The sequence below is a fragment of the Rhopilema esculentum genome, chromosome 11 (genome assembly GCF_057945365.1).
Source record: "Rhopilema esculentum isolate cy_ngs chromosome 11, ASM5794536v1, whole genome shotgun sequence".
NCBI classification, from domain to species: Eukaryota; Metazoa; Cnidaria; class Scyphozoa; order Rhizostomeae; family Rhizostomatidae; genus Rhopilema; species Rhopilema esculentum.
Genome location: NC_142825.1, coordinates 3815454 through 3837791, shown reverse-complemented (window position 1 = coordinate 3837791; position 22338 = coordinate 3815454). Strand labels below are relative to the sequence as shown.

The 22338-nt window shown below is 34.7% G+C and overlaps 1 protein-coding gene across 1 annotated transcript in view; it reads right to left on the bottom strand.

The window, feature by feature from the left end:
* The window catches only part of LOC135693283 (uncharacterized), a 51736-nt gene that overhangs the window by 6585 nt on the left and 22813 nt on the right, over positions 1–22338 (bottom strand). Inside the window, exons 24-66 of the mRNA XM_065211717.2 lie at positions 22227–22280; positions 21585–21638; positions 21009–21062; positions 20190–20243; positions 19250–19303; positions 18545–18589; positions 18174–18227; positions 17743–17787; positions 17464–17517; positions 16935–16988; positions 16555–16608; positions 16055–16108; positions 15182–15235; positions 14785–14829; positions 14273–14317; positions 13882–13935; positions 13230–13283; positions 12774–12827; positions 12269–12322; positions 11993–12046; positions 11831–11884; positions 11356–11409; positions 10143–10196; positions 9697–9750; positions 9306–9359; positions 8683–8736; positions 7920–7973; positions 7709–7762; positions 7401–7454; positions 6802–6855; positions 6492–6545; positions 6051–6104; positions 5671–5724; positions 5215–5322; positions 4761–4814; positions 3319–3372; positions 3016–3069; positions 2594–2647; positions 2359–2412; positions 1847–1900; positions 1365–1382; positions 779–796; positions 83–100 (exon numbers count right to left, since the gene is read on the bottom strand). Of these exons, the coding sequence (XP_065067789.2) occupies positions 83–100; positions 779–796; positions 1365–1382; positions 1847–1900; positions 2359–2412; positions 2594–2647; positions 3016–3069; positions 3319–3372; positions 4761–4814; positions 5215–5322; positions 5671–5724; positions 6051–6104; positions 6492–6545; positions 6802–6855; positions 7401–7454; positions 7709–7762; positions 7920–7973; positions 8683–8736; positions 9306–9359; positions 9697–9750; positions 10143–10196; positions 11356–11409; positions 11831–11884; positions 11993–12046; positions 12269–12322; positions 12774–12827; positions 13230–13283; positions 13882–13935; positions 14273–14317; positions 14785–14829; positions 15182–15235; positions 16055–16108; positions 16555–16608; positions 16935–16988; positions 17464–17517; positions 17743–17787; positions 18174–18227; positions 18545–18589; positions 19250–19303; positions 20190–20243; positions 21009–21062; positions 21585–21638; positions 22227–22280 (2232 nt within the window). The remainder of the gene's footprint in view (positions 1–82; positions 101–778; positions 797–1364; positions 1383–1846; positions 1901–2358; positions 2413–2593; positions 2648–3015; positions 3070–3318; positions 3373–4760; positions 4815–5214; positions 5323–5670; positions 5725–6050; positions 6105–6491; positions 6546–6801; positions 6856–7400; positions 7455–7708; positions 7763–7919; positions 7974–8682; positions 8737–9305; positions 9360–9696; positions 9751–10142; positions 10197–11355; positions 11410–11830; positions 11885–11992; positions 12047–12268; positions 12323–12773; positions 12828–13229; positions 13284–13881; positions 13936–14272; positions 14318–14784; positions 14830–15181; positions 15236–16054; positions 16109–16554; positions 16609–16934; positions 16989–17463; positions 17518–17742; positions 17788–18173; positions 18228–18544; positions 18590–19249; positions 19304–20189; positions 20244–21008; positions 21063–21584; positions 21639–22226; positions 22281–22338) is intronic.

Here is a 22338-nt window from a genome sequence, read left to right as displayed (position 1 = left end):
ATAGTGCTTTAATCAAAATGTAAGTTATCAAAAAAGAAAAAAAAAATCAGCCAAATATAAAGAATTCTTGGGAAAAGGTTACCTTTGGGCCTCTTCTACCCTAAAATACAAAAATATCCATCGATTAAAAAATCAAAATGATCAAAAGTAGAATTGAGAATAAATTGCGAATTCAAACTATTTAGGAAAATATTTAATAAATGTTGAGAACAGACTGTTAAGCGAAAACAGACAGTTAAAAATTATCCGATTTGATTAAGAGTTTTTTTCTGGGAAAGGTTTTATCAAAACGTTTGTTGTGCTTTTATCAAAACCAAAAACAATTTGCGACAGGTGCATAAATAGGCTTTTGAGTAGGCATAAACAGAGGAGAAAATTGATCATCACTTTAAGAATGGTTTGTCTAAAAAGGAATATCTAGATAGAATATATTGAATTGAAAAATCAATATAATCTGCCAAATCATGGTAAGAACATAAGTCCTTGTCAAAAAGCCAACAATTTTAGGCTTTAAACTTCCCAGAACAGGGCTGAGCTGCCTCTACAGTAAAAGTGCATAATGTTGAGAAACTGATAGCAGATATATTTATGATTCTTGTTTCCAGTTACGCCTCCAAAATTTGACATCTTGGTAACAGAAATAAGAGCCATAAACTTTTATTTGTCTACATTAATGAAAAAGTATATAAACAATTTAATGCCTGTTTACAAGAAATATTGCCACATGCAGTTGAATAAACAATATCAGCTAAATCAAATCAAGAGTTAAAATACTTACATCGTATCCTTTGGCTCCCTGCGATTATGAAAAAATGCAAAACATTATTTTGGAAACAGTAGAAATTTAGCTTTACCTATATTTATCTGACAGAGAAAGAGTTAGCCAAATGGCCTTCAAAATGTGATTTTGAAGCAAATTCTGCATTTGAAAGACCAAGGGTTATGCAAAGGTTGCCTTTCAAGCAGATCTTGTGACGCTTTCTGTATCACAAGACATCATAAATTCACTTCCTGCAATTTGCTATTTTAAATCTGAGTCGATAAAAAAATTGATAAAAAAAGGAATTATGGAAAGGGTACTTATAAATCAGCTTTAAACTAGAAATGGATCTCATATTTATATGACAAAAAACTACTTAGTCAAAAATATGCAGTTTCTACGGGGATGGAAATTGTTCAACTCTGTTAGAAAGATAAAAATAAGACAAGAATGAGCAATCTTTCAATTTTATTCACGTAAGAGCACATCATATTTGTAAACAATCAAAAAAGGCAAAACATGATTTTTAGGTTCTAAGGTCGTGCTCTTGTTGAAACTAGAATTGACGTTTTGCTCGAAGGTATGACAAAGCATCAGAGCTTACCTCTTCGCCACGAATACCCTACAAAAAATCATTTTTAAATAAGTGATGTTATAAAAAATGTGTGTTGAGATAAGCCAGAAAGAGTCCTGCCTCATTGCAAATATACATATTTTACGGCAAGCTAATCCTACGTACCCAAACCTATTTATTCATATCTGACCTAAAGAAAGAAACAGTCAGATTTCAAAGTATGCATTACAATACGTAAGGTTGCCAAAATATTGCAGGGAGGTATCCCCAGAAAGCATATTTAAGAATACTGGCAATAACAATACAGCGTGCAAGCATTGTGTGTGTATTATATGGTAGCTAGCAATGCAAAAATCAGATTTTAATATAAGAATGCATGGTAAAATATACGTTATACATAAAAAATATTTGAGAATGCCAGCAATAGCAATTTAGGTTACAAGCATTTCGACTCTGTTTTCAGCAAACCGATAGAATAAGGAAAAAGGGTAAAAGAAAATGGACGCACAAACCTTTTTACCCTTTTGGCCTGGTTGCCCACGACGACCATCAAAACCTCTACTACCCTAAATATAATGATGCAAGAAAGTTGATTAATCTTTTTCTTCCGTGAATTCGTTGGTAAATAAAAAGAGTTTTGAGGTTATGGGGTGGGAAGATGTTAAGGGCTGCGGATTACAGGTCAAAGGGTCTGTGGTCCGGGTCAAGGGTCACTGCCTTGACAAACCTAACACTTAGGATGATAATAGTCACCGGCTCTCTGCGATTCCTGGCGAAGGAATGACATGAGGTGTGACATCGAGAGGAGAAACCAGGAAACGTTCCATAAACACAGCTGCTTAGATTCGTAAAACTATCTCTGGAGGTTAGGTAGCGACAAAAACAAAAACTGAGGCATAAAAATGAAACATATTTTTTCCCTTTCAGAATCCTTGATAATAAATAGCCAATGCCGAATTGTAATTGTTGGATGGATTCTATAAATAAAACCCGTTATATATACGAAATTTCTAACATGCCATACCTTTCGACCTTTTAGGCCCCGAGGTCCATTTTCACCTTGGTCTCCAGGAATACCCTAAAAGACATAATTATTCATCAACTGCATTATCTTACATTGCTAAATTTGCAAATTGGTATCTATTTCAAATGCATCATGAATTTTTCCATGGGATTCTGATTTCGAAATATAATGACTTACTTCTTTGTTATGACACAAGTAAAAAAGATTCAATACCTTTTGATAAAAGGCAACTCACCTTCACACCTTCCGGTCCCGTTTGCCCTTGTAATCCTTGATCACCGACATCACCCTTAATGAAAAAAATATCGGCTGAATTATAAAAAAAGATCCTAAAAGTAGCAGCAACGGGCTAGAAAGACAAAATCTTCATAAGGGATAATAAATAAAATAACACATTATTTTTTACTCTTTAAAAGAAGGCTGTGTTTCCTACAAATGATTTCATATCACATAGTTTGGTTCTAAAATCTCTTCTCATAGTTGTTTTGTTCGATTAGTTTTTGCTCTGAAATTAGAACTTAAAAGAAACTGAAAAATTTCAGGCTCAATAGTTTCCAATTTGTTGATCAAAAAAGCAAACCTTGTGGTTTCTTATACGTGTATTTTTTTTAAATTTTATGCTAAAATACATTTTAAGGAAAAAAAGTTTAGAAATACCTTTTCACCAAGGACACCTTTTATACCTCTTATCCCGTTTGGCCCTCGAGCACCCTATATGAAATACAAACATGACAAAAAGAATAAATTATGTGATCTTTACTCTAAATAAGCAAAAAACCGATGCAGAAAATAATTATCCATTTGCTTTTACATATTTAAAACTGACAACAAAACATTAAAAAATTCAGATATCTACGAAAAGGCGAGTTGTGATTTGGGAGAAAATGGGTTTAATATCACAAATGGATTTTCTATGAAAGGTTTAGCAAAAATCATATTTTGGAATTCATTAAAACTTACGGTTTTTCCCATTTTGCCCATTTTTCCTGGTATTCCAAGAGGACCAACTCTACCCTGGCGAAAAAATGGAGAATCAGATTTTACTATGACTATTTAAGCAATGGAAAAATATTTGACATCTAGCCTAGATATAATTTTCTAGTTTACTAATTCCATTGATTCACAATCCGAAGTATACATGAACTCCTTACTTATGCAGTTTGCAAAATTGTAAGAAAGACCGGCAATTAAGATTATAGCTAAGGGAAGAAAGAGAGTGATGGGGTGGTGGGAGAGAAGGAGGGGAAAAACCAAGCAAAAGTAATTGCGACCCTCTGCGGTTGTGCATTGTTTTTATAATTTCTCCCCTCTCCCCCACTTCTCATATTTTGTGTCTCTTTCTGCCAAAACAATGCAGGGGCGGATCCAGCAAAAAACCTGATTGAGTTCCAGGCCAAGGCTAGGAATTTTCAGATAATGCATTGGTAATTGTGCATAATACAACATTATTATTCATATTTATGCATTTTGGTACCATTTAGGGGGAGGGGGGAGGGGGGGGGTTAGGCAGCCTATTCATCAAAATATGGTGTTCCGTCTGAGCATAGGTTTTCTGTGCCATCAAAGACTGCAATTTAAAGCAAGGGTAGTTAACACTCCTGGAAAATTAACGATATCTCCTGGTTTTATCTCAAACGCTTAATAATCTGCTAGAATGCTGCGATTGTCGTGAGTATAAGACGTCTGCAGTCGCCATTTCAATGTTTTGCAGTTCCATAATAGAACAGAAACAATAAGTAGCCAATCAACTACGGACCATTGTACAGCACTCTTACAAATATGGTATCATTTCCGAGTTCCAGATGCTGTTTTGACTGAGTTCAATCCGTGTTCCAAACAAAAAGTTTATTGTTTCAATCCGAGGCAAAAAACATTTATTTCCGAGTTCTAGGATTGACTGCTGTTGTCCTCCACAGCGTCTGGAAAATCGTTTCCAAATCACCACAGAGAATAAACTGGCAATTTTAAGATTTTGAAGAGACTGTGATAAAACAATTTTTTAATTTAAATATTACTTGTTTCAGGCAACACTATTTTTAGCTGTATGTTGGAAAACTGACTGAGTTCTGTGCACCAAGGAACTCACTCTGGATCCGTCTCTGCAATGTTGTGGATTATATCATAGATATCATAAAAGCAATATAAAACAATATGATTTCTAATACCAAAGATACATCTATTGAAAGAGAAAAGAGGATGATGGGATCTGGATAAAGGTTTATTGATGTTAGTGTTCCAAGCGATTACTATACAGTTCAGCTGTGATTGTAGCTACGGGGTTCATTATTTTGAGCTAAATGCCTACATCTTTGAAAAGAAACAGGATATTTCAAAAATCTACAAAATTTGGTGGAGAAAATAAAACCAATGCAAAATATCACAGGTTAAAAAGTCAGTCTTACCGGAGTACCAGGTCTTCCTTCCTCGCCTATTTTCCCTTCGTGACCTGGAGGACCCTAAAAACATAGAATAAAAAGCCATTCATAGCAATTATTCAAGGATTAAAATTAAGAAAAATGCCACTCATGGTACACCTACCGCCCAATTGCTTTTACCTTTGGCGTCCTTATGACGTTTCCCCTTATGAAACCCAATTAAAAAATCTGCTTTTACCAACTTCTCACCCAAGTACAAAAAACTTTTTGATTGCTTACCAGAATATCATCAACGAAAGAGTCAAACTATGTTAATTTTGGATAAAAACGTATTTAGCTTTTGAGCAGAACCAACAAGTATTAATTTTTTACGATATTATAAAGAAACATGGTATAAAAAATGCAGTGTCAGCAGAATACTTGAGTTAGTTCTGCTCAAAAATACCAAGTAGAGCGTGAGAAAGATTGCTGAATGTCCAACCTGAGGTCCGGTGAGTCCATATAATGTTGGCGGTCCAGGGCGGCCTCTTTCACCCCTTTCCCCCTTCCGCCCCTTCTTTCCACTGGCCCCTTTTAATCCTTTCGGTCCCTTAATAAGAAAACATGAAAGTAATTAGCTATATGTTATTAATCAATACATTAGTGAGAATTTTTCATGCAACATCAACAGAAAATTATTATTTTCAAAACTCAAAATATAACATGTTCAAAACAATCGCACATTAACTCAACCGAGTTCATACAAAATCTGAATTTAAATAAAAATTTTTGAAAGAAGATTATTTGAATTTTAACAATTGGAGACAAAGTCGCACAATAAATATAAAATTATATGAACATAATCATTATTGGCATGGCTGAAACATCAATCCACGACCGAATAGCATAAAGTAATGCTATATTGAAATAAAAAGGACAATGTGCAACAAAGCCTTACTCTATATCCAAATCCCCCTTTGGCACCCTTTCGTTGGCTCAGACCTGGTATTCCCTGGAAAATGAGATAACCCAATAAGCCAGTTATTTCGCAACGAGGAAACACGGCCTCAACATAAGAATAAAGAAATAATTTGAATACCGCTGTGAAAATGTAAGTCATAAATAATATGCATTGTCTTCGATACAAAACAAATGTTATTTGACTTGAGAATTCCCGTATTAAGATAGGTATTTTTTAGAGGTAACCTTATTCCATATGCACTTTAAAATTCTTAATAGGCCTAAAAAATACCAAATAATATTTTGCAAATGTAAGATATTACAAAAACACATCACCTACTCCATACAAATTTGCATTATATAGACCTTGGGACTCACCGATTCTCCACGAGGACCTGGAAGTCCATCCAAGCCATTCTTCCCATTTTTACCCTAAATAACAGTTTAATAAAGTTTTTTGATTTAATCATATCGCAATCATAAATTTGAAATCCTGTCATTAAGACTTGTAAAAACGCTGTCAAATTAATAGCATTTACCAAATAATAACTTTTATATTAAGTTTAAGGTCGAAAAAAGAAACATCAGCTAATTTTTTGCTATTTTCAAAACTCTGCCAATATCAATGAAGATTACATATCATATTTCTTAAATATCATAGATTACATATCATAATCAATATTCTAAAATCATAATTTTTAATCATATAGTGAAAAAGCTGATGCCTAATTTTTGCTTTGTTTTGTCTACAAAAATGTATTCACCAAATCTTGCTCACAACATGCGATCACCATAACAAAAGAAGTAAAAGTGCCTTACCGATTCTCCACGAGGACCAGGTGGCCCTGGTCGACCAGGAACTCCAGAAAAACCCTAAAATATTAATCAATTTATTAAAATATCGAACTTTCTGTCGAGCCTTTTTCCAACACGTAAATCTAAATATTCAAAAAAGACTGACCAGATAATGCATCCATTTTCAAACATTTTAAATCAAGAAAAAGTAAAGATACAATCAGGGAGACTGAAAATGGCAGAAGGAGGGCAAATTTAGTTATATCAAAAAACAAATTCGACAGGATGACAAATCAATCTCAACTAATCATCTGCAAAAATTTGTAGCACTTACAACGCTCCCGTCTCTTCCTTTATCTCCAGCAGAGCCCTTTGATCCCTGCTCACCCTTAAATAGAACATAGTTTTGCTTACAATAGGAATAAAATTGTTAGTTGTGCATTTGAATTCAAATGAATGAAACGTTGTTTTGATAAATATGTATATACTGTCAACAGTGGAGGCAAAAACAAGTCTGTTTACAAGGTCTATGCAAGGTTAAGGAAAAGAAACAATTTTATCTATATATGAATCTATATACGAAAGCTATATGTTTGAATTGATAAGTTAATCAAAAGGTTAGATTAATGAAAAATTAAATAAAAAAGGAAGTTGTCAAGCTTTTAAATCTTATAAGTTAACAGAAGTAATTCACCATAATTGAGAAAAAGGTTTATTCATTTTTTAGGGATACACACTATATTCTTTTAGTGGAATGCATTGTTACATGAAGTAAAGCAAGGAAAAATTAGTGGATTTGCTACAATTTCTCCACAATGTAATACAGCATATCTTGTTTTGGGTTTAAAATGAACCTATCAATGAAAAAGAAAGAGCAATACAAAATTTATGAGAACACATCGGAACTGCCACAGACATGTTCAGTTTTCGTACCTTCAAACCAACATCTCCCACGTCTCCTTCGTCTCCATTAATACCTTTGATTCCCTTTAAAGAAAAGGAAATTGGCTTGATTGGGGTCATAAAAGTTCTTTTGACACTCAGATTTTAGGCCCATGGCAAATGTAAGATATATAGATCGAACGTTCACAAAGCTTAACTTTAATATTAAATTCAAGAAAAAAAAGCAGAATCGAAATCTAAATTGGAGGTATTAAATGTAAGTAGAATATTAAATAAAATTCCAGGAATTGACATAGAGAAAAAAGTAAGCTGATTTTGTTGAATTCAAGGGAACAAACCTCGAGTCCCTTTTTCCCTGGTGTACCATCCAATCCATTTTTTCCAGAGTCTCCCTGAAAGAAAACCCCATTTAGAAGAATCTAAATATGGTCAAAAACACCATTAAAAAAATTCATTGTCTTCGTATCTTAAAATCTTAAATTGTTATATTTCGTATTCTTAAAATGTTAGTTTTGCAGAAGGATTGACAATAATTTTCACAGAACAAACCTTTTCCCCTCGGGCCCCTGTTTTTCCTTCTTTTCCAGGGTCACCTACAACTCCCTTTAATAGAACAACATTTCAAAAGAATAAAACACTATGGAAAAATAAAACAAGGCATAAAACGTTCATGACAGCTCTTGCTACTTTTCGTTAAATTTGCTTGATAACACTTTTCAAGAGCATAAAGCTGATGGTTTGTGAACACTTCAAAAGACAATGGAATGAAGTTAAGAAGGTTTTCTATCACGAGGCCTTACTATCGATCAAGATACCGAGCTATGACGAGCCAAACTTCAACTAAACAGGGTAATTGGAAGAGGGTACAGAAACCATCATATCACCACACCACATGTCAAAAAAAGTATCGTATATATTTGAGGATTATCAAATGCACCTTTGGTACTGCAAAATTTGAAATTAGCTCGAAAAGGCAGCAGTGATAAAGGTAGATTTTCACTTATCTGTGCAAATTTCTAATTTGAGCTATATGTTAAAGCCAGATATAATTGTCGTTTTGACCACTGTTTATATCAATTAGGTTTAGCATATAATAACCTTGATAGGAAAAAGGTACAAAAGTAGCATGCCATTCAACTGTTTTACAGCATAACCAGAAACATTCCTTGTAGATTCTCTTTGGTTTAGGCGCAGAAAAGGCTCTCAATTGTATTTTTCGTCAACCCTTCTATAGATTCGATTGGATATAACAATATTAAGGCAACTTAGATACATTATCATTTAAATATTCAAGAACCGGAGTCTTTCTTACCTTGTCTCCAGTCGAGCCACGAATCCCTCGAGGTCCTTGAAACCCCTTGGCCCCCTGTAAAATGTTATGCAAAAAACTATCAAAGCTGTTGCAAATATCTTTGCCGTAAAGATAATCTATCGGCTTGTTTCTACATACAGCCCTCGATGAAATCTTTTGCATTCTGCCATGTTGCTTTTGGAGAGGGCTTGGTACTTTCTCCGGCTGGATAAAATATTGACTAATCTAAACTTACTGATATATTCTCTATTCACAAAAGTATAACCCGTTTTCAGCGGGTTGTCCATTATTGACTTGTGATAATCCTGCTTTACATTTACTATTCATGTTTTTTCGCAAAACTCAAAAAAATCTATGTACAGTCCTTTTTGCAAGAGTCCTTTTTGAATATCAAGAAGACGTACTGCGAAAAAGAGGCTATTCGGTATGACGTCACACATAACTATGGTCTTAAATTTCTTAACATCTTATAAAATTCTTGGGCAGAAATTCTGATCTTTTCGCACCCTAATTTACGCTGTTCAAACATACAACGAAAGATTAAAGAAATGAAGAATGTGGGAAAAACAATTAACACTGTACAATAAAACTCCAAATGTCGCGAAACCTGAGGCCAGTCATACCTGGGGGCCTGGGTCGCCTCTTTTACCCAGAATTCCTCTACTGCCCGTAATCCCCTGTAATTGAAAAGAAATGGCATGAAGTTTGTTTACAGATAAATTTGAAATCCAATTGCAACGATTAAAATAAAGCACTAGTTTATGAAACCAGGTTGAAGTAGGCTTTTACTCTGATCAAAAATGGGATGCCTAAGCGAATTGTTGGATAACATTCTAGATTTTGGTTTTTAAAATAATTAGATCTATTTATATTGGATTGCTTGTCCGCGTTTTAAGTTGCTCTTGACTGTTGCTTGAGAGAGGTTTACATTAAAACAAACGCTTTCCACACAGAAAAAAAGCTAACGTCGTTAAGATACATTTCCATGAAAAAGGATCAAAGTGGGGAACATACAGCAACTCCAGTCAGTCCATTTTGTCCTGGGGCTCCAACATCTCCTCTTTCACCCTATTGGAGAAATGAAAATAGGATTGGAAATTGATCTAGAAGTACAATCACTAAGAAACAATTCAAAAAAGTATTCCCCTTTTGCTATAAAAAATTCATGCTTCATTCTTTTGAAACTCTAGAACACTTTTATTTGACGAGGATAAGGAAAAAGAAAGCAATAGATTAGAAATGGGTTTTATATCGATGGGTATAAAATTAAAGAAAACATGGTAGAAAATAATGCACACAAATGATGTCAAATTATTTCAAGGGAATAAATTAAAACAGCTCGCATAAGCAAAATACACTTGCGTATAAAAGGGCTTAAACGACATGAGAAGTATGCATGCGAAGATTTATTAATAAACGAAAAACCACGATGAAGTTTTAAAAATGTATAGAATTCTCACGGGAAAGCCTTTGATGCCAACAGCACCGGGTGTTCCTCTATTGCCCTTTTCGCCCTGCGTGGAGAAAGATGATTAAAACAGTTAGCAAAAAACTGAAGAGAAAAAGATCGAGAAGTATCGAGAAGAGAAAAATTTATCAGGTTTAAAGTCTACTGTGCAAGAATAATATACATCATTTGGTGAGAAAAATTAATTTCCTTTAAATGTAGAATAACAGGATCAATGGTTACAGCCCCTTATCACTGCAACGAAAGGGCAACTTACAGTAAACCATTATATTAAACAGTTTCCCAAATTCAATGCAACGAAAAGCAATTTACGAGCAGCATGCTAAATTCGAATTAGAATAAACTCTGCTTTTAGCCTGACCAGACGAGAATTGTCGTCTTCTACTGATATCTTAAAGGTTAACTTAGCCTCACTGTTCATTTAACCACATCTCCAAAAAGCACCCAATCTCCAATGAACCCCCAATCTACAACGAGCCCCTTCACTTCCAATGAGTCCCCTATCTACAAATACCTAAAACTTTGACTGCCTAAACCCGATTTGTATTTGTGAAACTGGAAGAGAGGACAATGAACACTATCTCCTGCACTGCCCACAGTTTGATTTGATGCGTGCAGGTCTCTTTGGTTAGCATTCAGAAATCCCTGCCCTCTACATTAATGATATGGATACAACAGCCTTGTGCGATCTTCTTTTATATGGCAGTTCACGATTGAATATAATTAGCAATAGAATGATCATGGATGCCACTATACTATACATTAAGACTGCTCAACGCTTTAAGTGAAACTCCAAACAGCAGCTAAATCTCCCTTTTCCAGCTTTGAGGGGCACAGTAGAATGTAAATATTAGAGTTTTACTTGTTTTAAGTTGTTAAAAAAATCGTTAATGACCCTCAATCTACAATGAGCCAATCAACCTTCTTTTTTAAGCAGTATCTTGGAAAAGCCCCTGTTTTTGTCGCTTCTTTTAATGTCCTTACAAGAAGATGGTACGTTCAAACGATTTTATAATGTTTTTCTGGACGCAATTACAACATCTAAACTTCATTTTATTTGATTTTTAATTCATCTTCAACACCATTTTCGAAAGCTTTGTAAGACACAATACTTTAAGCAAACAAGTAAAATAATATTATTTGTGCTAAATGTTTTAGTATTTTAGCAACTACGGTATTTCAAATTATATCAGAAAAATGAATACCTGATATCCGTTAAATCCTGGGTCTCCAATAGCACCTGGCTCTCCTGCTTCACCCTGAAAGGAAATGTCAAATTTGTACCGGACTGACTTTGCTAAACTTTTCTCAAATTCATCGATATCTTTGGACACTGAACCGTTGTATTTCCAGCCTTGGTGAATTTCGAAATGTACGACACTTATATTGAGTTCAAACTTACATAAATTAATAACATGCATCTTACTAGTTCTAGAGAAAAATGCGTGCAAAGCAAAAGGCATGAGCTGCATAAAACTTACAAAGAACGTTTAAAACTATCTGTTTCCTCTGAGGTACGGCAGTCTAACCAATTTGAAAACCAAATTTAATCAAAATCAAAGCTTTTCTAATGGAATAACGAACAATGTATTAAAAAGAATAATGTTTTAGCTTTAAACGCGGTTTTGTAGAATATTTTAAAAAAACATTGCAAAATTATTGAAAATTAAAGTTACTTACAGCATCCCCTGCTTTACCAGGTTGCCCAGAATTGCCAACACTTCCAGCGACCCCCTGGAAGCAAAACAGATATAATTTGATCAAATGGTCTAAAAAGCTCTTGAAAAGCCTAATAATTTATTCCACAGGAAAAACATTGACATAATTCAAGGAGAGCTCTACCTTTTCACCTTTCGGTCCCATTTCACCTTCATCCCCAAGCCGACCTTGTAATCCCTAAAACAATTACAGGTTTTATCAAATTTCAGCTAATTATATCAAAAGCTAGAAATTCTGTGAGGTTCGAAGAATGATAAAATAAGTTAAATTCAGTCAAAATAACAAACGGAGTGCGACATAGCAAAAGGTTACCATTTAACCTCCAGCTTTCGCTAATACAAATAATCCTTAAACGAACATTCAAGCTGATATTAAAAAAAATGGATTTATTCAACTCACTTCAAATCCTGTAGATCCTGGTTTCCCTGAGTCACCCCTATCTCCTTTGACACCCTAGAAAATAAGAAAAATGTGTTCGGTACAGAAACCCAACATGTATGGCTGGCAGATACACGGCCTAGTTGCTAAGGGTATAAGGAGTGGACAACAGAAGCTGGTGGAAATCTAAGATCTCAAGGAAATTGGTTTAAAACCCTTGCAAAAAAACCAACTTGCAGTTTGCGTCCTGTTTTATAAAATTAACAGTTTCAGTCAGAGCAACAGGTATCGAGGTATCACTGCATCCTAATCTCTCCCTAAGCAATGATGGCCGAAGAATTCACTATCTTTTGTAAGGAGTTTATCTCATGACACTGAAGTTCTGAAAAAAACATTGATTGAAAAATAAGTTTGAAATGTCATGGAGAATTTGCTAAAATCTTATGTCGTGCATCAAGATACCTATAACGCCTTGCATGGAAATGTCTTTAGGCATTGGGTAAGTCTTACAATGGAAGAAACAAACCTCTTTCCCGTCATCCCCTGGTTCACCAGGAAAGCCAGGGAGTCCAAATGGCCCCTGAAAACAGAAACCGATTCAAATCAGAACCAATTGCTTACGGTTATTTGAAATAATCATGTTTTTCATCCCAAAAAAATAGGCATACCACGAGCGTTCATTAGCTAAGTGGTGTGCAAGAAATAAATCAAAATTAGTATTCAAGTACATCTTTATATCATTGGATAATATGTAACTGTGCAAGGAGAAAGATGTCAGTACAATGATTTCATCACAAAATATCAACAACACAACTTAAAAGGGTCTTTTCAAACGTATCCATTAAAAATGACATTTTCAAGATTACTCTGAAAAAAAGCTTTGCAATTAGACAATCCAAAAATATTTTGGAACATCATTAATTCAAAATTAAGACAATGATTATCGTTTAAGCATAAGAATAAAAGAAGATAATAATTTTACCGTAATCCCGGCAGCACCAATTTGACCCCTTTTCCCTTTCGCACCTTGTGGTCCCTAATAAATGAAAATCAAGACTTTTAACCAGATGTATTTTCATCATTTTTCAAAGGAATCATGTAAGATTACAAGGACTTTTTCATGACTCAGACAACCATATGAAAATTGTATTGCAGGACCGGAACAAAGTGGTAGGATTTGAGTTCAATTTCCAATCATGTCAAGCAAATATTCGGCTCAGATACATATAGGGGAATTTCACCTTTATAAGCATAACCTTATTAGAAGGTACCTTTAACTGGAAGTAAAGCGGCAGAGAGTGAATTTCCAATCTGTGCGTCAATTCAGCGAGTCTAGATTTTATCTCTCATATACATTTTTGAGATGATTTTCCATAAGGAATTATTTACATCAAAACGAGACACCACCTTGCGACATATCCATTTACATCAAAACGAGACACCTTATTGCGACATATCCATTTACATCAAAACGAGACACCTTATTGCGACATATCCATTTACATCAAAACGAGACACCTTCTTGCGACATATCCTTTTACATCAAAACGAGACACCACCTTGCGACATATCCTCATTTCAATATGAAATATAAAAAAACTACTGACAAAAAATACTTAAAAATCGTTTCTCACCCTTGGTCCAATAAGTCCTGAGTCACCGGCAATACCAGCTTCCCCAGTTATGCCCTAAAACAAATTGATTTCAAAGAAAATGCTTTAAACTCGTAATCGATGGGCTAAGATAGACAGACTATCTTAATTAAAATGTAGTTTATTTGCATGTGAATTATGACGCCAAAGGCAATAAACAGTGAAGGGAAGACGGGGAATAAACTCTATTCAGATCAGGTGGGCGTCTGCAAGAAACACAGCAGAAAACATGGACATAAAAAACAGAAAACACTACAATATTGTTCAACGAATCCTGTATAAAGCTTCATTGTTAAATGCAATGCCTATTATTTTCTTAATTTTGCTGGCACATCAACTGCAGAATGGCCAGTTTTAAACGAAATAAAATTACCTGTTTGCCTTGTTTTCCAGCCTCACCCTTTTGCCCTTTTGCGCCCTATAAAAGATTTAGAAATTTTATTTTCTTCATCAAAAACGTATTTATACCCACAATAAATATAAAAACCAACTAAACATAACAAGAAGGTTTTTTCCGAGTTTTGTAAAGGCAACAAACACAATAAATATCATAGTTCTATAATACCGAAGAACAGAATATAGGCAGTAACTATAATATTAAATCAGGTGCAAACAAAGTTTCAATAATAGAGGCATTATTCAATTATTCTTGTTTTCTTTTTAACTTTTTCAAGGTAGGCACCCAACAACAACAACAACAACAACAACAAATATTCTGAACTGGGAATCAAGCTTGTAGATTGTGTACCTACCGGACAGGTAACTAGGCCAATGTGTTACTGAAAACAATTGTAATTTATACCATTGATCTACTTTTTTCAAAAACATTTGCTACGAAACAAAACGATCTTCAACCAATTAAAATTGCCAACAACTTTCACCAACCTTAGGTCCAAGCTCTCCTTCTGGTCCACTAAATCCAGGAAGACCCTAAAATAAATCAATCTCACTCAGTTTCAGGCACGTTTAAGTCAAAAACCAATTCAAAATTTCTATTCACGTTGGAAAAATATATCGATATTAATACTTATCAATACTGATACCTCTGGATGCCTTTCCTGACCTGCCAGTGCTAAACTTTTAATCATAAGAATTTCTATGATTTTCAAATTCTGAATTATTCAAAACGGACAAAATCCTTTTTTGTTGGGCAGTTGAGTGGAGGCCACTACATCATACATTGATAGTATCAGTGTTTTACACCAAAGAAAACAGCGTAAACCCTATGACACATAAAGAATCGCAAGAATCCCCTGAGGGCCATGACAAAGAGACTAATTACTTTCTTTCCAGGCTGTCCTGTTTTGCCTTTCTCTCCAAGCGGGCCTTTATTTCCCTGAAAAAACGATTTAATGAACCAAATAATTATAAATAGCTAAAGAATTTATGAATATCACATCGAAAGCGTAGTTAACTGGTGAGCTGCTCAACGACAAGATTTTCTTGCTGGAGTCTTTGACATATTACGACCTCTTGGACCTACAAACCTGTCAAATAAGACTCTAACTCAGCTTTTACTATATGGCAATGAAAATTTCCCTTATGGCGTCAATAGAAACATTCTCAACTTGACTCTACAATTCATCCGCGATACTAGTCTGTTTGAATAAGGTCGTTTCAATGTAAAATGTACACCACTTAACCATTTTTTTATCTGTAACGTATTTTTATCTCCTATTCTTATATTTATGCGTATATATATGTTAATGCCCTTGGGGTAGACACAGCCTTTTGTTCCTCGGGGGTTTTCGTCCCAGTAGAATTGTAAAGTAGTTCTCGCTAGTAGTGTAGAAGGTAATATGTATTGTGCCTTTTATCTTTGATTATATAAAAAAAGCATTGTGACAAATAGGTGTGTTAAGTAACATTTAAAATTGTAAATTGAAAATACAAGATGTATATTTAAGGAATAAATATTCGTAAGTATATTCTATAGAAGAAAGAATTCACAGAAGGAAAAGTGAATGACATAAAACACGATTTCTATAACTGAAGAGAAATTTGAAACGATATCGTCTAAGAATGGGTGATCAGGAGTACAATTGAAGAATTGCTTCGTTTATTCAGTGCAAGCCAAAAAAATTAAGTTCAAAACTAAAATAACATGTAATTTTTCAAAACAAATTAATAAAAATTGCAAGAAATAGAAAATTACCGGGAAACCCTTTAAACCAGGATAGCCAGGCCTGCCAGTGGGGCCATTTTCACCCTGGAATAAAGAGGAAGATTTGTCTCCATTTGCTTGTAATATAAATATTGACTCGTTAACAGCAATCCAGAGAAAACTATCTATTAAAGAAAAAATATCTTCTTCCAGCTGTTTAGAACCTAGAAATGGGGAGCAACAACCCCAGAATCAATTCTGACTTTGGACACCCAAAACGACAAAATCGTATTCAAGAAAATCGTATACATTTTTCTATTCTTTTCAGTTACATATTTTATTCGATTTTTTCTAGAGCTTGATAACCTTGGAAAAGTTTGAGATTTTCTCGAAGATTGTTGTCCTAGGAACTACAGATGTTGAGTGACCCAAGGCGTTTTACCGACAATTTGCACTACTTTACATACATCTGAATGTCTCTTAAAAACAATCTTACAACTCGACACTTAAAAAACATCTCACTCAACAAAAAGAAATCATTTGGTACGTACGTCTAAACCAGGTCTTCCAGCATCTCCTCTATAGCCGGGCCGACCAGGATGGCCCTAAAATCGGAAATCAAGAATAACAGTTTCTTTGACACTGGATAAAAATCGACTCAACAAAGTCTGCAGAAATCCTTAAAATTAGAAGTCTAAGAAAATTATTCATGGCAAAATATTTCTTTTAGTACAGTGCTGCAATCAAAAGTAGAAATATTTAACATATTCAACAAATACTTGAAATATTTAACAAACTCTAGTAGAAACATTCAACATATATATCAAGCTTTATTTTCAAGGAAATCATTTTCAGGAGCCTTGCTTTTAAAGATATAGCAGAGATAATTATTGCCAAAATGGTAGAGGGCGCTTAAGATGCCAATTCTTACCGGAATACCCTTTCCGCCCTTTTTTCCAACGGCTCCTTGTTTTCCACGCTTTCCCTAATTACAGAAACAGACAAAACTTTTTTGAAAAAGCGGGAACAGCTCCATGTCTGTACGAGCAACTATAAGCCCTTACTTATATATCATGACATAAAACAACTAATACTTTGAGCTAAAATTAACAGTACTTCATTATTCATTGGCAAAGTCATTTTGAAGTGTCAGAAACAAGTATGTTTATAGTTTCAAGAAGAAAAAATTGTTCTGACATCTACACCAAGCCAAATGCATTTGAGTCTGCAGTGTTTGACACATAAAAAGAGCATTGATCATGGCAAAGCATGACAATCGATGATGGCGATTCGTAATAGAAATCGATTAGATGATTTATCATAACTGATTTTGAGAATGACGATCATAGTGATCAATAATCATGCTTATGGGTGACAATGATGATTATGATGTTAAAGAATGATCATGCCGATCGAAAGTGATCGGTTGTAACACTCTGACAATAAGAGATTGAAATCACCTTCTCGCCTTTTGCTCCCTTCCCTCCGGGTAGCCCCAATGTTCCAACATCTCCCTAAAGAAAGCCATTGATTTTTAGGCAATGAACATAATTGCAGCATTTATTGTTTTCATCAAATCGTATCACAAACGTGAATTTTTAATGTTATCAATGCATGTGATACTAAAAATGACTTAATTGAAGATAATACCAAGTGACTTTTGCAGTGTTGAACAACGTTAAACAAACCAATCAAACAAACCAAAAAACACGATTCAGAAACAAAATCGTTAGACATACTTTTCCTCCAATTGCTCCAGAATCACCAATATCACCAGGATAGCCCTAAAAATTTAATCAGTCGATAAAATGATTAATCTACCAAAATTGTGCTTTGCATCGAATCGCAGCCATAAAGAACTTAGTGTTTTTTGCTGTTCATGCGCAAAATTTGGGGTACCTGAATTGTTGTTTTCGTTGGGTTCTGGGAAGGTTTGTGAACTAGAAAAAGCAGCTGGCCTAAAATAACTGAATTCACATTTTCAACTTTAAAAAAGAGCGACAATTAAACCATATTTCAAAACACAGCAGATAATATACGCATAGCAAAAAACTTTGAGCGAAATTCGAAAAAAGGCCAATAAGGGACATCTGCAAGTAATGACAAACAACTAGCTAACCCCCCACCAAGGTCCTATGAAATATGCAAGTTTCTTACAAAATCAACTTACTTTCTGTCCTGACGAGCCGGATATTCCGGGGAGACCAACATCTCCAGTTTCACCCTTAAAAAAAGCAAGGTTAATCTTTAGAAGGCAATGAAGATTTCTTAAAAAAGGACTTGTTGAACAATTTCCAAAGTCTTTAGTCTCTTGTAACTAGCCAATGATTTGAGAATAAAGAAGACAAATAAAGGTAAGGAAATAACATAAGGAAAGGAAAAAACTATTTAATCTCAAACAGCGTTTTAACGAAAAAAAAAACACTAAAAATCGTTGATTTCGGAGCTACACAAGGTTTTAAACGGCTCAATCATGCTTTAATAATTGAATTGCGATAAATCTCAATATACTGTAACAAAAGTATTTTCAAAAACACTAACTTTAGGCCCTAATTCTCCCTCTGGTCCAAAAGAGCCTTGGGCACCCTGAAAGAAAAGTATCATCGATTGAAAACTATTCATCGAACATCAGCTCTCTTTAGACTGCATATAAATGCGACGAAATAATACACCTTTTGCTAATTATACAACTTAATGGTGATATTACCATTGAGCGAAAGGTTTATGAAAATCATAATGATTTTAAATACGTTGCCAGACCAATGATTTTACAAAAAAGACGATCGAAGTTTTCTTAAGGGTTTCAGGCTTAGGGTTGCAGCAAATGGAGAGCTAAACAATTACCAGCGAGAAGCTGTTGCCATTTGTTTTTGCTAGTTTGTTATTGGAATGTTGAATTCTAAGAAGAGGGCAGGGAGACTGAAGTAATGCTCGATAAATCAGGCTTATAAAGAAAGGCAGACATAGCGTACATTTCCTTATATACTTTCGAGTGTGCATGAGGATTGTTCGTAGCTGCTACTCCGAGTTAAGTACAGAGATCAAACGGCTCTCTATACACCAACGAGTACTGTGAAGTAGATGGTTAAGCAGCAACTGTCTACATAATAATAATAATAATAATAATAATAATAATAACATAATAATAGCTGCTGCAGGTTTTATAAAGTACTCATAACGTTTTGAAAGGATACATTGCACGAAAAACTAGATTTTCAAACTCTTACGTCATACATTTCAACATACCTTTTCTCCTTTGTTTCCGTTTGCCCCAACTGCCCCTTTTACTCCGTTTAGACCCTTGAGAATCAAACAAAATATATCGGAATCGAAACTAACAAACAGCTTAACATCTTAATGAAGAGTTCCACTGTTAAGGAAGAAATTCTCTACCCCAAATCCCTGAATAACCTTCGTGGGCTTATTTCCATCAGGAAGTTCGGGCTTATTCGAGGTAAGCGTTTATTAGAAAGTAGAGACAGGGGCGTAGCGCTAGGGGGCTCTGGGGGCTGAGCCCCCTTGTTAATGCCAAAAATCGGCAAATTTCTACTTTTGCTATTGTTTTTCGCAACATTTTGTGCAAGAGCCCCCCTTGTTATTTTGATAGCACTACACCACTGAGTAGAGGCTATTCAAAGTTTCTATATGAGGGGTTTTCGACGAGGGCCTATTCTAGATGTGGGATTTAGAGGTGAGGGCATATTCGAGGTTGGGAGTTTGCATTAGAAAAATTTTATTTTGGGGATTATTTGAAGGGGGTTTATTCTAGGATGGGACTAAATTGAAGATTTATGGTACTATTTTTGGGTTTATTAAAACCAACCTTCAGTAGATTGCATCGAGAAGAATTTAATTAAAGGCAAGTGTCACTGTAATACTGCAATAACTGAAGACCTGAATGATGAGTTAAATGTTTGATTTTGAATTGAATGGATAATGACCACACAGCAAACAAAATTTAGATTTTGGAACGGATCAAAAATAACAAGAGGGGGTAAACGGTGCATTAAAGTTGCTCCTTGTTGAAGAAACTAAGTGCGAAAATGAACTCCCACGGCCTACACAAATCTAACATTCTTTAACAATATTTTACATTACTTGCAAAAAGAATTAAAGCCGGTGTTGCTTTGAAGGTTAATGAGAGAAACGAACATAAACAAATGCTTCTTAGGCTTGCTGAACTTACAGGTAAGCCTGGCTTTCCATGAGGAGCTGGAGCACCAGAGGGGCCTTGAACACCCTGCGAGAAAAGAAAACAGAAAATTGAATCAAATATCTAATTCCTATTTAATACAAAATAATGGCATGTTTAGGACTGAAAGTCTGTTTGGCATTGTTTTTTCCTCTGATGCTTATATATCTATCGAATTAAAACGGTAGAGCCTGGTGGATTTGTAAGATGTCTCAAACGAAAATAAGCACCAGCATCAAATCTGAGGAAATAATCCATCCCAAAAGTCAGAATATAACAACTGTTGGTTTACCCCCTGTGTTGACACATGGCTACAGTATCTACTTTTGTTAATATTATCCAAATTATTTTTAAGAATATCTTAAAATTGCTGAATTTTTTGAATAAATACGGTTTGTTCTTGCTTAGAAAACTTTATGAAAATATATTTTGAAATCTGTTTAACTGCGCTTCTGGCCAGGGGCGTTCTTTGACTTAGTAGACTGAGTGGGGGGGGTGGGTGCTGTGGTCTATTTTTTTAGGCGGGTTCACAAAAAGTAGAATTTACCATGGAAGATATAGCTGTATAGAATATTGTTCCTACTTTACCATCCAAAATTTCACCGATCAACAAACAATTTTACGGACCAACTAGCAATTTTATGGACCAACTCATTAAAACTGGGGTATCACATCCCTCTTTACGCCCTTCTTTACCCTATCCCTCCCCTGTCGGAAATGTCTTTCCTTGTGGAACACCTCCTTATACCCAAAAAGTCCAGTGTTCCAAAGTGGCAAAACAAAAGAAATACACATTAAAATGCAGAGATCTACCTTGTAACCTCTTTGGCCAGGATAACCTTTCGGTCCTAAAGGTCCAGGCTGACCCTAATTTAAAAGGATAATCAATTATCTAAAGAAACACCAGAGCAATGAATCATTGCGCATTTAAACAGATAAAAATAAGTTAGCAAAAGCAAAATTGTTATTTCAAATATCATGAAAGATATATTAAGAATTATTATAAAAATACTTAAAGTTGTAAAATTACTGGCAATAGTATGTGCAGAATTCTTGATTGTTGTGGCAAGCTGTGAATTTCCCAAGTTTTTTATCGGTCCTTCTGTTTCATTTCCAAGATCAAAATATATGATTTTAAAGAAAGATTTTCGAGTCATTTGGAATAGGGAACAAGTGGCTCCAAATACCCATCACATTCCTATACACAGAGCTAAGACCTGCATTAAGAAGTAGATGTCAAAATGTCTAATTCCACAAATCTACAGACTACAGACATTTAGAATCTAATCCTAGTGACTTTCAAAACATTTTCTAGAAGAACACAACTTGATGTTGGCTTAGTAGGTAGCGTATTTCACTGAAAGTGTCATGATCGAAAAGACTACCTACCCGTTTTCCTGGTGGTCCTCTATCACCTGTAAAACCTTCATCTCCTACTTCACCCTGTAATAACAACAAGATCCTTTAACCCCGCATATCAAACGCAATATAACACCTTATTAAACTTACAACTTAACAACACATCTTAAATTAAATGAAAACAGTTAGTATCATACAAAGCTGGGGTACCTGAAAGTTCGAGACAAAATTATCTTGCAAGGAAGAGACAAGTGAATTCTGGGAAAATGTCAAGTATTGGTGGCCAGAGTGTGTAGAACCTTAGAAGTACAGCATAGAACTGCCCTGTCCTACTCACAACGATGTGCATATCGAGTAAACAGACACGTTATTAGTAGTCTTCTATATTTAAAGTCTACATGAAACCTTGCTTTATCATTCAATTATATTATTTTATTCCATTTCATTTATGATAGCATGGGACAGTACCCCTTTAGATGTGTTGTCTGGTGTACAAGGGCTTTATAATGTAAGATTCTAGACTTTGCTTTTCATAGCTTTATAGATATCTATTTAGATTAGCGAAAGCTACTTAAGAGGGTTCAGTAGTAATTAGACAGATCCCCAAATATCAGTTAAACGAATTATCACATTGCACTATAATCAATTTTTCTATCGAAAAAGAAGTTTTACCAGTATGCCTTGGTCTCCAATCGCACCATTTCGTCCGATCTCACCACGGTTACCCTGTCAAAATAACACTGGCTTAAAACTTTGTTGCGAAGGAAGACAGAGAAAAAGAGGT